General features: G+C 41.7%; 1 protein-coding gene across 1 annotated transcript; it reads right to left on the bottom strand.

The window, feature by feature from the left end:
* Positions 1–8,471: 8,471 nt before the first annotated feature.
* diras1a (DIRAS family, GTP-binding RAS-like 1a) lies at positions 8,472–16,441 on the bottom strand (the record flags this gene model as incomplete). The annotated part of the gene is made up of 4 exons (XM_079266869.1): positions 16,362–16,441; positions 10,325–10,506; positions 10,056–10,226; positions 8,472–8,762 (listed from the first exon to the last, which is right to left on the bottom strand). The coding sequence occupies exons 2-4, from the start codon at positions 10,460–10,462 to the stop codon at positions 8,472–8,474; spliced, it is 600 nt and encodes a 199-aa protein (XP_079122995.1). The 5' UTR covers positions 10,463–10,506; positions 16,362–16,441.
* Positions 16,442–16,859: the final 418 nt, after the last annotated feature.

The following is a 16,859-nucleotide window of genomic DNA, read 5'->3' as shown; positions in this document are numbered from 1 at the left end:
CCCCGTTTTATTGATATCTTACGAAAAGTTACTCCTCATTTTCCGTGCGTTTTTCCTGCAAAAGTCCAGCAACATGAGTCTGTTTTGGCTTGTTACATGCATACTGTCTTTTCAAAATAAACTTCCATCTTCACAGGAAACAACTAAGGTCGGCGATCAAACTACTTCGTTAGGTTTAGGAAAAGATCGTGGTTTGCGTTAAAATAACTACGGAAGTGGCGTTGCTTAAGTACGGAAGTCACGTCACAAATAAATCAACATTGGCTTCTCGTTTCACACACGGCACAAACTGCGGCCTCCTGGTGGAGGAAACACTGTTTGTTTGACCCATCCACCTCTCCTCATCCCACCCGTCCTGTGTGGAATTCTACTCAGGTAGTCGCTCGCTAGCTATAGCATGTAGCATCCTGGGCATCACTGGGAATCAAAACACCGCGGCTTTGAGAGCACTTGTTTGCAATTGTGCATTAACGTGATTAACCAATGATTTAACTTGCTGCTAGGACCACTGATTCACCAAACCTGCTTGCTTGCAGTCTGTGTTCCACCACAGTCCCCGACGCTGCTCTCATGATTCATTTTGTTTCTAAAGATAGATTTGATTTTGTAGCGAGTAACGAAGGTTTCAGGGGAAATGTATCGGAGTAAAAGTATCAGTTTTCTTTGCAAAATGTAGTGAAGTAAAAGTAAAAGTCAACAGAAATATAAATAGTAAAGTAAAGTACAGAGATCCAAACCGACCAGGACCGAACTGCACACATGTAAATTCACTCCGGACCTATAGGTGGCAGTAATGCAGCTACTGACTCACCACCACCGAAGCAGCTGAAGAATCGCACGTGTAACCCACTGTCAATATGGGGAAAAGGAGGCAGACTAAGCAGCTTCTCACTAATTTAACCAAAAAACACTTGAAGGAATTCGGGGAGGAGAATCCATTCCATGATGTGTAAGCAGTGCAGCGAACTTCGGGCAGTTTTAAATGTATAATTAAGCTACTTTTATGTTAGCCAACTAGCTACGTTGCCTTTAGACGATGGTGGTCACAGTCGAGACAGATTCAGTGGGCTATGTATTAGCTATATGTATACGTTACTAGTAAAAACGAGTGGCGGGCCGTGCATTTTATACCTGGGCCTTCACTGCTGTCTTACCATAATAACCTCATGATGGCGCCACAGCTACGGTTATTTGTGTCTATGGGTGTAACATCACGTATTCGTTTTAAACCGTTCGGTACAAGGCTTACAAACCAAACAATAATACTGGTGCATTTGGAAAATGCAGAAGCTTAAATTGTGGTAAATATAACGTTTTCGGTGGAGACACCGGTCTGTCTGTTTAGTTTCCGGGTCAGCGTCTGACCCCGGAAGCAAAACAACACGCACGAACTCGCGATACATTCTCCCCGCAGAGTTTAGCTGTTCCACTGATTCAAACAGGGATAAGCAATCGCCACACAATCCCCATTTCTCCAGACCATCATTCTTGTTTGTAAAAGAAAACAGCCCAAACTGATTCAATTATCCGGACCCTAACCCCACGCAGGACGGGATGCTTCGTAATTAACGGACAATGCATATGGTCAAAATCGATGTAATTAACACAATGACAAGAGCTAACTCACAAGAACCGTCACACATATTCACAACAAAGCATGACAAAACAATCCAGCAATGCTCACATTAAAGAGCAAGGGCCATTCAAATATTATTTACACCAGGGAACAAAATAGCTGTTAAATGTTTATATAGCTGTTATACCTACATTTGTTCTACTTTTTTGCTGCCCTTTTTTATTCTTATATATTTTTCCTTGTTTATTGTAAAATAGTGTATTGTATGTACATTGAGAGCGGGTGGAAACCGGAAACAAATTCCATGTATGTGTAACATAGTTGAAGAGGTTCAGGTTAAATCCCGCTAAATGGGAAAAGTCCGCCACCTGCTGTTATAAATGTGTACCTGCACTGAATATCCCCAAAGGACTATGAGGTAATCTAGACGCAAAGGACTATGGGTAATCCTGAACGTGATGGAGGATTTACTGAAGGTAACGGGTCCGTGAATGTCCATGGACAATATAATGTTAACTAACTTTAAAAGTACACAAGAGTTGAGCTGGCTTTATTTTGTTGAATATTATTTGTCTTAGATAATATTCGCCATGTTTTTATTAAGTTAACTATACGTTTTTTATGTGTTTTATTGCCAGTAAAAATGTTGCCAATACAGCTAACGTTAGCTAATACTAACTTGATGCGTCTTTCTAGACAGAGCATGCGCAGTTGTCCGCAAGATGACCCATTCTTCCATGTTGTCCTTTGTCATAAATGCAAGTATGTTACAGTATGTTCTATCGTCTACATGTTTACTCAGTTATACAATTGTTATTATAAAATGAAAAAGGTAAGTTCAGTGTGAGAAATCTGTATAAATATATTTTTGGTCATATATACTTTTGTAATTCTCCTCATACATTTAAGAGAGACAATTTATGTTCTATTTCAGCTATTTTATTGAAATGAAATTAAACCCACTGTACGATCACTGTATCAATGTCAACTATGGGTAATCCTGAACGTGACGGAGGATTTACTGGAGACAGAGCATGCACAGTTGTCCGCAAGATGACCCATTCTTCCATGTTGTCCTTTGTCATAAATGCAGATGTGGAATAAACCTGCTGTTACCACAAGCCTGACCAGCCCCGAGAGATTCATTTAGCCAGGAGACATCTTCACAGAGGTTACATATGCTTATGCATACATGGCTAATAAAGCTGATTCTGATTCTGATATCCATAAACGACATGATAGGCAAAATTAACACACTGCAGATATAAAGAAAACAAAAGCAGTTTCACTTACCAAATGCTGTTCTATTTAAATACAAAGTCCATCCTCCTCTTTGTTTACAAAGAGGTCAATAACTCGGCTGTGCAGTACATCCGTGTGTTTCAGTTCCAGCAAGAGGTGCTTTTCAGTGTTTCCCTATTCTTCTTAACTTTTTCAATGTGGAGCTCCGTTTCCCTGCGAACTTGTTCGTTGATCTGGAGATCCACTCGGGTCCTTCCAAACGTTTTCAAGAGCATCGTAGCGTGTACGTGTCCCGCCGTACTTTGGTGTCGCGTAGTGGTCTTGCTCAGGAAGCTCAGGTTACCAAATCCAGCAGGGCTCCATACACCAAGACGTTCAGTCGCAAATAACAGGCATTCCCAGCAATACAATTTGCATCTCTTCTCCGACCCTGTCAGCAAGGAATACTGTTCATAGTTTGCGTACTGAAAGTGGCGCACAAATCCTTTTCCTGGCTGGGTCAGGGCTGCTAGCTGTGGAGTTTCTTTATTTACAGATGTTTCCTGGTCATTCTTCTGCAGGATTGTGTGAACTGCTCCGACTCATTTCTCAACTTCACTGGTTTGATGTTGCATTCAATAAAACACTCGAGTCATCTAAAGTGACACTTTTGTATTGTGAGATTTTCTTTGGTTCAACTTCAGTCATGTTGAGTTCCTGTGAAGCTTCTTAAATAGTGACTATAACATGTATAGTGGCTTAAAACAGCTTTGCATCTGTCAACAAGCAGCCACACCGAGTCATGAGGATTACTTTGTAGAACACAGGATTTTAAATCGGCCCATACACAGATCATGGCCACATATCCAACAGCTCTGAGAAAGCATCAACAGTCAGGGAGGTAAGAAGATGAACACATGAGACGGATTGTAAACACTTCAGGAATAATACTAAGTATTTCATTTGGTAATTAAGCATAACGTTGGGTTTGTTAGACAGAAAAAACAACGCTTTCTCCACACATGCAACTAACAGGCCATGCTGGCATTAAGATGTGATGATCATTAAACAAAAAACATTGAAGGATGAAAAATTGAGGGAAAAAAACATTGCTATTCTTGGATACCACAGGTTTATCAGCTATAGGTGGCAATTTAATCTCATGCTCGGCTTTGGTCAGACTGCTTTCAGCACTCATCAGTCTCGTCTCAGTTTGCCAGAATTCAAGAAGAAATTTCCGGGGACCACAGGATGCTCGATGCTTCCTCCTGCAGTGCGGAGTGTAAGAGGCCCTCAACAGTCTTCTGATGACACAATACAGACTTATGGTCTGGAGAAATGGGGATTGTGTGGCGATTGCTTAGCCCTATTTGAATCAGTAGGGAACAGTTGCCTAAACGTTGCGGAGAGAATGTAGCGCGAGTTTGTGTGTAGCCTCGCAGAACATACGCGCCTCAGGTGTTTTGTTTTGCTTCCGGGGTCAGACGCTGACCCGGAAACTAAACAGACAGACAGACTCCACCGAAAACGTTATATTTACCACAATTTAAGCTTCTGCATTTTCCAAATGCACCAGTATTATTGTTTGGTTTGTAAGCCTTGTAACGAACGGTTTAAAACGAATACGTGATGTTACACCCCTAGACACAAATAACCGTAGCTGTGGCGCCATCATGAGGTTATTAGGTGGTAAGACAGCAGTGAAGGCCCAGGTATACAATGCACGGCCCGCCACTGGGTATGTGATAATGTACATCTAACAGGTTTTCATCAACTGTGTTTTAAAGAAACGGAGACTTTCTGTACAACGCTGTTTTTATTTATTCACTTTCTTCACATGAGAGAAGTTTCTTTTTACCCTCAAAGCAAATGTGAAGGCACAGAACACAGAGCGTCACTGGGACTCAACGCCGTTTCAGTTTGTCCACAATATATTTAAAGAGGAAAGAAGATAAAAAACAACCTTCATCAACATTTCTCTGCTGTTTATAAAGGCGCTTTATACAAGATTGGGAGCATTTCTACTGCCTCCTACCGGCTCTCAACATGGTGACAACTGAGTCGGCAGCTAACGTTGCTAACAGTGCAAAGTATGGCAACAGTGCTGACGGACTACACGCTTCCGCGATGACCGAAGGCATTATCATCTGTAACAGCCGTATGAGCGCAGCGCAGAGCGGCGGCCATTAGCTGACCACCGCAGTACGTTCACATGCACTAACATGCACTAAAAGCAAGCATGGCTGGCCCGGCTATGTAAACAAAGCACAGAGAAGCATGGATTTCAACACACACACACACACACACACACACACAGGGAGAGTGACTTCATTCTCTGCTCAGCTAGACATCACTCCACCATATCTTTACATAGCAAATAGTTTGCTGGTTTATAAATGCTCTGAATATAGGATTTAACACATTTATTGACCTTCCGATCACACATGTTATACATGGTTCTTTTGTTTTTTTTAGATAAAACCAAAAACCTCAATAAATTAGATAAATAAATAAATAAATAAATACAAATGATTGATGTCACAAATCTGGTGTAAAGAAGCTTTTAAAAAAAAGAATTTAGACTGGGGCGATAACATAAAAAAAAACAAGTTGTTAGTCACCTGACTTTACTCTGCCTGCACACCTGTGACCTCACTAGGATTTACCGTTTACTTATTCAGCCCCACAACATAAATATACCAGCCCAGTTACTGTAGTTCTCTGTAGTAAAAACTTGTTTCCATCCACAAAGTGAATTTGATTTCACATTATAAGCCAGGCAGCTGCGACCATGTTGGCTCCACCCAGTCACAACAGCTCTCCGAGCTTACTAACTGCTAATTTTAGCAAATTGATTTGAGTGTGAAATTTAGCTGCTTTAAATGCTGGAGTGACCGGGCCACCGGTTCTGATGGATGTTTGATCTGTTTTTGACCATAATTCCTGCTCCGCGTGTGTGTTGGAGTTCTCTTTCCTGTTGCAAAGCGCTTTACTCAAGATAATTTAATTTAATAATTGAACTGTCTAAATATGATGAACCCCTAAATTGAACCACAGCTAAGTTCTACCAGGAGCTATGCTGTTTGTTTAAATCTCACACTTGTGAAAACTTCATGAATATGCTACTTTAAGAATTTTTAAACTGGAACCTCAAGTTACTCATTTCCCTCCTGAAGCCCCAGCTTACAGAGTACACAGCCACCGTTCATATTGCTAAAGCTGGAGTAGTAACAGGGAGGATGCGGTGAGATCACGGACACAAAACATGTTAAAAAGCAGATTTTACAGTGAAAGAAACACATGGCACATTTTTCCAGAAGTGCATAAAATGTGATCAGCATGGACTCACTGACGTGTAAATCATATAACAGATGCACGATGAATGTGTGCTTATGGGCTTGTTGCTCTCCAACTTTAGTTTGTTGCGTTTGTGCTTTGAAAAAGTTTTAAGCTCACTTATGTTTCGGAAAATATACCAAATGGTGAAGTAAAGTGGTAGGAAAGGCAGTTCAAATATACAGCGGCTGCACACACGTGTGCTCATGTACAGTCCTCTTTCCTGCTAGTTAAAGGAACAGTTCAACATTTAAAAGTCCTCTTGTCTTGATTCTGCAGAAGAGGGATATCAGCACAGAGAGACTTAGCTTAGCACAACAATCCTTGAAGCACCTACATTACCTGCAATGCCACTCAACCTGCTTACAGTTATGAGGGAGATTGTGCAGTGTCGTGCTAGCTAGCAGCTAATGTAGCCAACATTTAAATTTGGATGATTATGATTGAGGTTAGCCAGCAGTTTCCCCCTGCTTCCAGTATTTATGCTAAGCTAGGCTAAACGCTTCACTTTGTCCTGGACAAACGGGTATCCATCTGAAATATCTGACTCTGACGACGATTCCCAAAATCTTGCACTGTTCCTATAAATCCTATTTACAGTTTGCACAGTTGCGGGCTTCCACTGCTGCTCCATCAGCAGCTACTTGTTGGTGCTATCGGATGTTGTATCCGGTGAGTCTGACAGAGATAAAAACGGAGTGAAGGGCCGGCTTGTGCTTGTGGAAATCAATGAAGCCTTTTTCGGAGGTTCTGATGTATTAACAATGTCTTCTGTTTCCTCTGCGGCCCTGTCAGCTTGCCAGACCACCTGCTGTACTGTGTTTATGTGGAGGGTCAAGACCGTTAGCTTGCATGTGGGCGTTCCTCTAATGACAGCAAGAAGCAGCGCTGACTCAGAGCAGGAAACATCCTGCCGTTTGCTGTCACAACCACCAAGAAGGGAATCGTAATGGAAAGGTCACTGGTCTCTTTAGATAAAGGAATACTTCACTGCAGTTTGGCGTTATCTGTAGTTGCTTAATGGTTGAATTTATGATCCATACGTGGTGAAAGGTCATAAGGCCACTAGCCATAAGGTGTGGTCGCAGTATGCAAAAATTAAACAAGTACCCCCCTCCTCCACTAGGGGGCCCCAGCTAAACCCTATGTAAGGACTGTGCGCTTGATAGCGAGGTGACTATGTGGCTAATATATTAGCATGCTAACTGGGCTTCCCGAGGAGACATAATAGTGTTGAGTTACTCAAACAGATTTTTGAATCCTGTTGTTGGCCTTGCTTTCTTTAAGTCTGTGTTTGGCCCAAGCGCTGCTAATTGACCATTTACTAAACCCAATGATTGTCCAATTTTAGCTTAGCAGCTGTAACTATGGCACAGCAAAGTTTGGAGTTTATTTGAAGCTTTCGAAAATCAAAATCCCAACAGTGATGACACTTATTTCTGATGGCTCCCAAATAAGTGTCAAGTCTCAGGTTGGTTTTGGGCCATTTTGTTATGTAAAGCTTGGGTCTCTGGTTGGGTTCACGTTTACCCAATGCCCACTGGGAATAGTGTACCCAATGGGTTGCTTTAGACTTGCAAGCTAATGATCAGTAACTGATGAAACATCGAAAATATGAAGGTTTCCGGGTATCAAATTTTGTAGTACCAGTTGGGTCTTAAAGGGTTTGAGTGTCAGTTTTAGGCCCATGCAGAATGTTAGCTACATCTCAGCTTTCGCTATTAATCCTGGGTATTGTAGGAGCTGCTGAAACAAATTAGAGCTAGACTATGATAAGAAAAATGTACTTTATCTGTCAACACTTTTTAATCCACTTAATATTTGCCACTGCTCTACAACAATTTCCCATTGGGATAAATTAAGTTATATCTAATGTATCTTTTGCTTCTATAAATACAAGTTACATTCATGGCTTGGGTCAAGATTCACAATAAAATCAGTGGAGTATTCCTCTATAATAATATTATTGTAATCGTTGGTGGTGGTAGCCGTTAGATGGGTCTGTATATATACATACTGTACATATATATATGTTATTTTTTTTTCTTTTGAAGTATTTTGAGGCCACAAACACAATCCAGTTCAGGGCCAGAAGGAGCCCCAGAAGGACCCTGGTATAAATAAATGTTTTCATTATCAGTCGGTCTCATCATGTTGTTCCTCGGGGCTTTAGTGTTCAGGCGGATGGTGGAGGATCATCAAACATGACCCATCCTCCGTGATGCAGATCTGGTGAAAGATGGGAGAGGGAGTCTCTATGGAAACTCGTCAGCAGACTTCCCCTCCTGCCTCCTCTGCTGTTTCCGCATCTCCACAGCGAGTCTGCCGCCCACCCGCTCTACATGATACTGCACTTCCCCTTCAACTTGTCGGCTCGTTTCTGTTTTCCCGAGCGCTTGCCGTCGATGCTCAGGCTCATGTCCCTCTTCTTCTCCAGGGACAGCAGCTCCTGAAACAGTTCCTTCACATTGGAGTTTGTCTTGGCCGACGTCTCCATGAAGGCACACTTCCAGGTGGCGGCCTGAGCCTCGGCCTCCTTCTTCTCCACCTCGCGCTGGGCCGTTTCGTCACTTTTGTTGCCCACAAGCATGATGGGAATGGACTCCACCGTACCTTTGATGGCCAGGACCTGGAGGGGACATTGGATCAAGTCAACACTACCTATTTAGAGAACATTCCTGATGCAGCTATACATTTTTCAAACTTCAACTGGAGTAAAAATCTTCAGAAATAAAGATTAAGCGAAGAAAGTGCACCCCGTTTGTTCTACTGGTGCCTAACAGAAACTGATAAATATTATCAGTATTTTATTTGGAGCTGAATTTCAAAGAACCCCAAAGCTCGTCTCTACGTAGAAAATCAGACAAAGTTACTGTAGCTAATTACTCATCACATCCAAAAATTAAGATTTGTAACTGCTACTATGTAGTTTTTCCCAATTATGGTTCTCATGACAAACTGCTGCTAAGTCACCACTTAAAGTCAAAGTTGAAGATATCTGATATCTAATAATCTTGTTGACAACTGTTTCACTTTGGCTATTGAGCTAACGTAAACCAGCATAAGAGCTAACGTGACATGAGCTAACGTATGCTAGCAGTTTAACAGGACAAGCTACTGCTTAGCTCTGAGTTCTGAAAGTCCTCATTTAAAATGATGACGTTAAACACTGATATGAGACACTTTAATGCACAACAAGAGAATCCAACTGTTTGATATCTGCTGCCGTAAACTGTCGGTCAGGACTCCACTGCTATCTAGCTAATACGATCAATTGGTAGCCTATTTATAGATTCTAGAGATTTAAATTACCAAGTCAAAAATAATTTAATAACTTGGTAATTCTTTTTTTTCTGGAAGCCATATCAAACACTATACTACGACATTATTATAATATAATATATACATTATGTGTTTTTTATGTCTCGTAAATCACCTTTTTAGAATATCAAAACAACAGAGTGACATTTTTAACAAACCATCTTCTCCTTTTTGTGCATGTTTACCAGATAGCACCTTCATTTTGTCTTTTGGCAAATATCAAACTCATTGAATTAACATTAATTGACTCCAGCTGATAAAATCGAAACATGAGATGCCTTAATGTCATGCATGATAACTGGGTGCAGAGGTCGAAGAGACGGGACACCGAACATAAGCTTTTGATGCTTTTATGGGGGTTCAGTTTGGATTTCTTATTTAAATGTCCAACAGTACACAAGAGAACATACATCAGGGGTTCCTGCAGCTTATTATAATGGAGGCAGCCCACCTTACCTGGAATAAAGACCACCCTTGCTAACATCAGAAGAAAATAATTATACCTGAAATGAAATCATGAAATATTCTTGAGGATAAAAAAGACCCTACAGTAATTATAACTGTTAGTCGGTCACCTAGAAACTAAATGAAAGACTCTGACCTGCTGGTAAATGGGTTTCAGCTCTTCCAGTGATTGGCGGCTGGTGATGGAGAAGACCAAGATGAAGGCGTGGCCCTTGGAGATGGAAAGGCGCTGCATTGCTGGAAACTGGTGACTTCCTGTTGTGTCGGTGATCTGCAGCGTGCAGACGCTCTTATCACAGCTGATCACCTGCAGAGAGAACTGCTACTGATGAAGTCTTTAACACAAGAGCTTAAATGACACACACGCAGGGTGTTTAAATAAATAGAATAGTTTTCATGTCTTACCTGTCTGTATGTGTCCTCCACAGTGGGAATGTAGGTGTCTCTGAAGGTGCCTTTGACGAACCGAAGGACCAGCGAGCTCTTCCCCACCCCGCCGGCTCCGAACACCACCACCCGGTAGTCATTGCTCTGCTCTGGCATTCTGGGAGTGTGAGTGTGCCCGCTCCGGATAGCTGACCTGTATGCTGAGAAGGAGATGGAAAGAGGAAAAGTTGAATCACAGCAGAAATGAAAGAGAAACCTGGACGTGAATTTAAAGCACACATAATTTAATGTTGTAGTCCAAGTTGCGTATAATGTCTCGAGTTTCAGGTTGATTTAGATTATTTTCAGAAATGTTTTGGTAGATTTTTTCAAGATGGACATCACCCTTTTTTGGGAAATCAACCAAATATAATGAATAGTAATAGAAAAGAGAATATCTGGTAATACTTGAGAAGCAGGAGTAAAAGGGAAAGTGGGAAATGTGCATAAACTCCACTCACACTGTTCCTACAGAGCGAGGCAGGAACAGACAAACAATCTGAATGTAATTAGTCTGAGTGCCATCAACGGTAACTGGTAAATGAAAACCACTCTAGTGGTTTTATTCTGGGAGAGTCCTTCAACTGGACACCCGACCTGCTCAAAGTGCAGATTATCTCCATTACAATGAGCATGTAATTTAGAAGCTTCAGTGCATCAGTCCCCCTACTCGTTATGTCCACTGTTAGCAAGCCCAGCAGCCGATAGTTCGGTTGTTTGGTTCAGGTTAGCTCACCGATATTTTATTTCTTTAGCAGCTAAACAAGTTAGCTTACAGTTTAATTTGGCAGCTAAACATGTAGCTCAAAGTTAGATTTAGGATTAGCAGTTTGGTGAAGGCTCTCTAATGATATATATGAGAACATAAAACAGTTGGTGAAGGTTATAAATACATACAAGCTAGCTCTTGGCAGCTTTGGTAGATGGTTTTAGCGATTGTTCCAGGTTAGCTAACTGGTTCAAGTGATTCAATTGTTAAATTTTGTAGCTTAAACTGTTCAGTTGAGCAGGTTTTTGTTTTAAGTTTGCAAACAGTTCAGTGAAGCAAACTTGTTGGTTCAGGTTAGCAAATGGTATGTCAATAATTATAATTTCATATATACATAGAAAACTCAAAATACATTTTCCAAGTCAATGCTTCATTCATCTAATGCGATTTGGGGTGCTAGCTAACCCTCCCAATAGTACAAATCCACACTTATAGCTGTGTGTTTGGATTTCAGCTGGTAAAACTGAAGAATGTGGCTGAGGTCTTATTTATTTATTTATTCACAGTTCAATTTAGCTGTTTGTTTTATTTCAGGTTAAATCACTTTGTTGTAGTGACTTGTTCACAAACGACAATTTTGGTTAGTTCTTTGTAGCTTCATTCTATCTTGTATTCAGCTGAAAAATATCATTTGAATGCAAGCAAGAAAACTTAAATATGTGAATGGTGGATATGATTGTCCTGCTGTATATGAACCTGTGTGTTTTCTATGTGACAGACAGTAAGTGATGAATAAATGCGGCCTGTTTTGTATTGCAGCTGCAGCTCTGTGACATATAAATCTTCGGTGTCCGCAACACGTGGACATCTGATGAGCCATAAAGTGATGTAGGATTAGTAGCTAATAAGACATGAAGCTTCTGCCAAGTTGCAGAAGTGTAGCTTATGTACTGAAGGACTATCATAGAAGGGAGTAAGTCATAACTGACAGGATTTGAATGTGTTAGCTGCTCAGGGAGAGAGAGATGTGGAGATAGGCGTTTACATAAGTTAGCCAATAGAAATTGAGATAGACGGGAGGGGAGGAGTCGCGAACGAATATGTGGGCGGAGTTAGAAGTGTTTTTTCTGCCTTTTTACTAGCATGCGGTTTCCTGCGACGGCTGTGTCTCATGGGACCAGAGGTAGTTTTTTTCCAAAGTGGGTTTATATTGTAATATTTCATAGGAGTATGTACTCCAATGTTTAACTGTAATCGTACTTGCATCAGTGGAATTAAATTCCTTATAATTGTAAACCAGTCTTGGTAGATTTCTTATTGGAGCGTGTCGACTGTGCAAAGCAGCGGACATGCGTGCTCTGGCCTTCTCTCTGTGGGGTGTGAGTTTTAGCCTCAACAAGCGCCTCGCCCCCTCTGAACTCTCACAGCGTATTCACACATAACGTGACAAACGGGAATGGATTAAAAAAGACGGAGCGAAGGGCCTCGGGGAGTTTCCCAGCATGCCGAGCTATATTCCCCCCGGCAGAATGATTAACGAGCATCGATTAGAGCTTTGCATCTCGTTGAAGAAGAGAGCTGATAGAAACCGGGAAGGAGGAAACACTACTGAAGGGGTTTCAACATGACAGACAGTATGAGTTATACCACCACATGCTGATTCATTACGATGATCCCAATATAAACCATTTCTCATTTATTCACTGTGCCAGGCCTCCGTCAAAAAAGAACACCTGCAACTGGGCCTGGTGGAAAAAAATGTGATTTCCCTGTCATAAATCTCTGATCTACTTCTTTATATACTCCCACTCACAGAGGACAGCCTCCCGCAGCTCACAGATCCAGCCTGTAATAACGTCTGTAGAACAGGAGATAGCATAACACCATCCGGTTCTTTCCACCCACTGCTTCTCGCTGTATGAGCCAAGCTGACGGTCTACCTTTCAAACAGCATAAGGGTTCTGTAGAGCTGTTCCTGTATGCGTGTATGTATCACTTATCAAATCACTTATCAATTAATAACACTCAGATCTAATAAAGAAAACACTCAGGGTCAGGATATCTGCATCAGCCTCAGTAAACCTCAGTCCAGTTTGTAAATCAAGAACATGGATAGACTGCATTTACATTTCAGTCCATCTCAAAAGCTTCTGGGACGCTTTGACACATTTTGGTATCGGTTGAAATACTGTCCTGACCAGCCGAGCGGTTTAAAGACCAATTCACACCCTGCGACCCCGGGTCTCTTGAAGTGTGGACAAATAGTTGGAACCCCCCCCCAACTCCCTGCGCCTGTCAACCAGAACTAAAGAAGCCCTTTTGAAGAGAGGTGTAGTATATCAAGAGTCCAGCTGCCTTTTTGGCTTCTGGATAACTCATCAGGCTTTCTTGTAACTGACACAAACACCAGACTGCATGTAAATACAATTTAAAAACAGTGTTTCTCGTGTTTGAATTCAGATCAGAACACTGACATCAGCGCTCATTATCTCAACCACAAATTTAGACCAGTGACTAATCAGCAGCTCGTTAATCACTCACACACGCACCTGCCTCCTGATAGCATCCATTGTGTTTCTGGATGTAACTATGGGAGCATCTGAATGTGTGTGTGTGTGTGTGTGTGAGAGTTGTCTGGTTGCCATGGCAACGCTGCTCGGAGGAGAGGAGAGAGAGACAGACAGCAGAGATTTATACACTCGCAGAGAAGTGCAAACATGTCATCATCGGCAGGGCCGTTGCCTGGTTACCCGCCTGCCCACATCATCTGACGTCACTTCCGGTGCGGAGGCGGACGGCAGGGAAAACACCACCGACTGAACCAGAGGCATCACAGCTACGGGAATAAATGTGCCTTCATCACTCACGGGACAACACTGTAAAATATAATATACACAGTGAGATTGTTATCATTATGTTATGCCTTCATGTTAGGACTTTGTTGATGTCGGTCTGCCTCATACTTGATTCGGAAAGAAACACTAATAAAAAGGGGGAAGGCAGTACAAATGACTCCGCTGACACAGCTCAACTGCAGCCACAGTAACGATTCTATCAGGCACAGAAACAAGAAACAGAAACAAGTCACAGTTGACACAGAATTTAGAACTGAATCATCTTTAGCTTCGGGTCGCCGATAGCGATGCGGGTCACACGCTGTGAGGCTCTGTGATTGGGTGTTTGTTCGTCGGTGAAATGCATACTGGGAGTAGTAGTTGACTCCCCCTGCTTCATTTTTTATGTCCACAGGTGTAACGAGCTGAGACAGTGTGATGAACCAACGAGGACCTCTGTTCTGTCCTTATTTAGTTTGAAGAGTTGGTTGGTCGATAAGGTTTAGGCATGAGGAGGGTGATTGGTTGGGGTTAGGGTAAGAATATCAAGGTAAGCCAATCAGAGGGAGAGTACAGACTCAGAAACACATACAACTCAAGCCTTCGCCATAGTAGGAAGAAAATAAATATCGCACCCCAAGACTGAGCCCTGTGGTGCTCCGTACAAAGATATCAGTATGCAAACTGGAATCAGGACATTGTGCACCGTGCACAAAATACATGATGGTGGTGCTACCGGAAAATCAATGACTAAATCAAATCAGTTGTTCTCACATGTCACATTTCTTACAAATGTGGAAGGTAATAACGTGAGTGTATGATAGGCAGTCAATAGTGTCTGAGTAAACACAGCAGGCTAACATGCTGCCACCAGCATGCTAATGTTCTAGAATGCTATACTAGCTAATCAACAGCAGGAAGCAATCAACACAAGTGGTGTCATTTTTCCTACTCTCTAAAATGAGAAGGTGTAAACTTTACGACATCAGACTGATAGGAAAAGCAGAACGAGAATAGATATCACACACACACACACACACACAAACACACACACACACACACACACACACACACACACACACACACACACACACACACACACACACACACACACACACACACACACACACACAACCACACAGTGTTTTGTCTCCTGAACTGGCAAAACTGATTCCCTGTAGACCTGAGTGTGTATGTGTGTGTGTGTGTGTGTGTGTGTGTATGTTGCAATTTAACACCTTCAGTTTGACTCCTCACATTCTTCTCACTCACAGTTTCTACTGAACATTTCCAGGTTTAATATTCTCTCCATTTCCTGCAGCTTCAATCTCATCTCCAAAAAAACACATTGTATTATAAATATAATACTAGATATAATTACAATATATTATAATTAATTTTATTATAACCTGTATAAATATATGACAACAAAATATATTGTAAAGTCCTAAATGTTGACAAATCAAGAGGAAAATGAGTAGGAGTTTATTTTTATGATCTAGTTGTATGTGTTTCTGAGTCTGTACTCGTATCAGCGGTGCCAGTGTACCAGTGGAAGTTATAGTACCAGTTATAAATTGTAAATAGTAGAACTAACAAGAGTAATGACAATACCGGTAATTAGTTTAATCACAACTAAAACTTCTTCTTTTAAACTCAAAGACTGAGCAGAGACTCTTGCAACACAATATCTTATGTCATCACATTGTATACTATAATATTTGTATGTAGCTGCATTATGAAATAAGTATATTACTTAATGCATCCGTAACAATTATTCAATAACATGATATAATTGGCCATTTTTCTGCAGGATGGATTGTTTTTTTATACTTCAATATGTTGCCAGGCTACTTCTGTAACCTATTCATGGAGTATTATTGTATTGCCTAATTTTGCATCTGACTACTGATTCCATCACTGCTAATACTACTCTGAGGAGTATTTAGATTGTATGATATTTATCTTTACCAGTTAAGTATCCCTATATCTACATCGGTGATGATATTTGACGGCAGTAACAGACATTCATGCTCTCTGTCTTCAAGCAACACAACATACTTGTGTGCTACAAAACACACACGCACACACACACACACACACCTACACACACACACACACACACACACACACACACACACACACACACACACACACACACACACACACACACACACACACACACACACACACACACACACACACACACACACATGACCCGCTGCTTTGTTCTCAGTTTCAATCAGCAGCCGGGCATCGTTATCTCCTCACATCATGGTAATCAGTCTGACTCCCATTCAAAGTAAGGACGGCACGGGCACGCGCACAGCTGGGCACGCGCCCCCAGTAGTTTGGATGCACGTGTACACACACACACACACAGTCATACAGTCACGTACACAGTGATGACTGCTGTCTGTCCTGCTCCCCGCTGTCGCTGTGTGAGTGTCGGCTGTGATGTCTGCGGACTCACCGTGTGTCTCCTCAGGCAGGGTCCTCGGTCTCTCTGTGTGCGGGGTTTGTCTACTCTGGAGCGGCTGTGAGCATGCTGAACCCTCCGCTCTCTGACTCACAGCATCAGCATCATCATCATCATCATCATCATCATCATCAGACCTGCTGCTGATCAGAACACATCAGCCCTCCTCTTCCTCCTCCCACCATCAGCATCACCTCCTCCCTCCGCTCCGCCGGCAAAAAAACAGGAAACAAGACTTTCGCGCGGGTTTTTTCTTTTGATTTTCAGAATAAAAGCACGATATCGCTCAACCTACATAGGTCAAACTTTGTCAAAAACATTAATTTCCCGCATGAAATCCAAACAGTTGGAACAAGCAGTCATTTAAATCCCTTTAAGTAAGATACAACATAAAAATCCGGCCATATAGAAGACCGAGTCTTGTTATAGTTGTAAAATGTTATTTCATGTGATATTTTGATGTCAGACGACCATTCTGGTGAACTATAGGTC

The sequence above is a fragment of the Melanostigma gelatinosum genome (genome assembly GCF_949748355.1).
Source record: "Melanostigma gelatinosum genome assembly, chromosome: 4".
Taxonomy (NCBI): domain Eukaryota; kingdom Metazoa; phylum Chordata; class Actinopteri; order Perciformes; family Zoarcidae; genus Melanostigma; species Melanostigma gelatinosum.
Note: the sequence above shows the minus strand (reverse complement) of the source record. Positions and strands in the feature narration are given on the sequence as shown.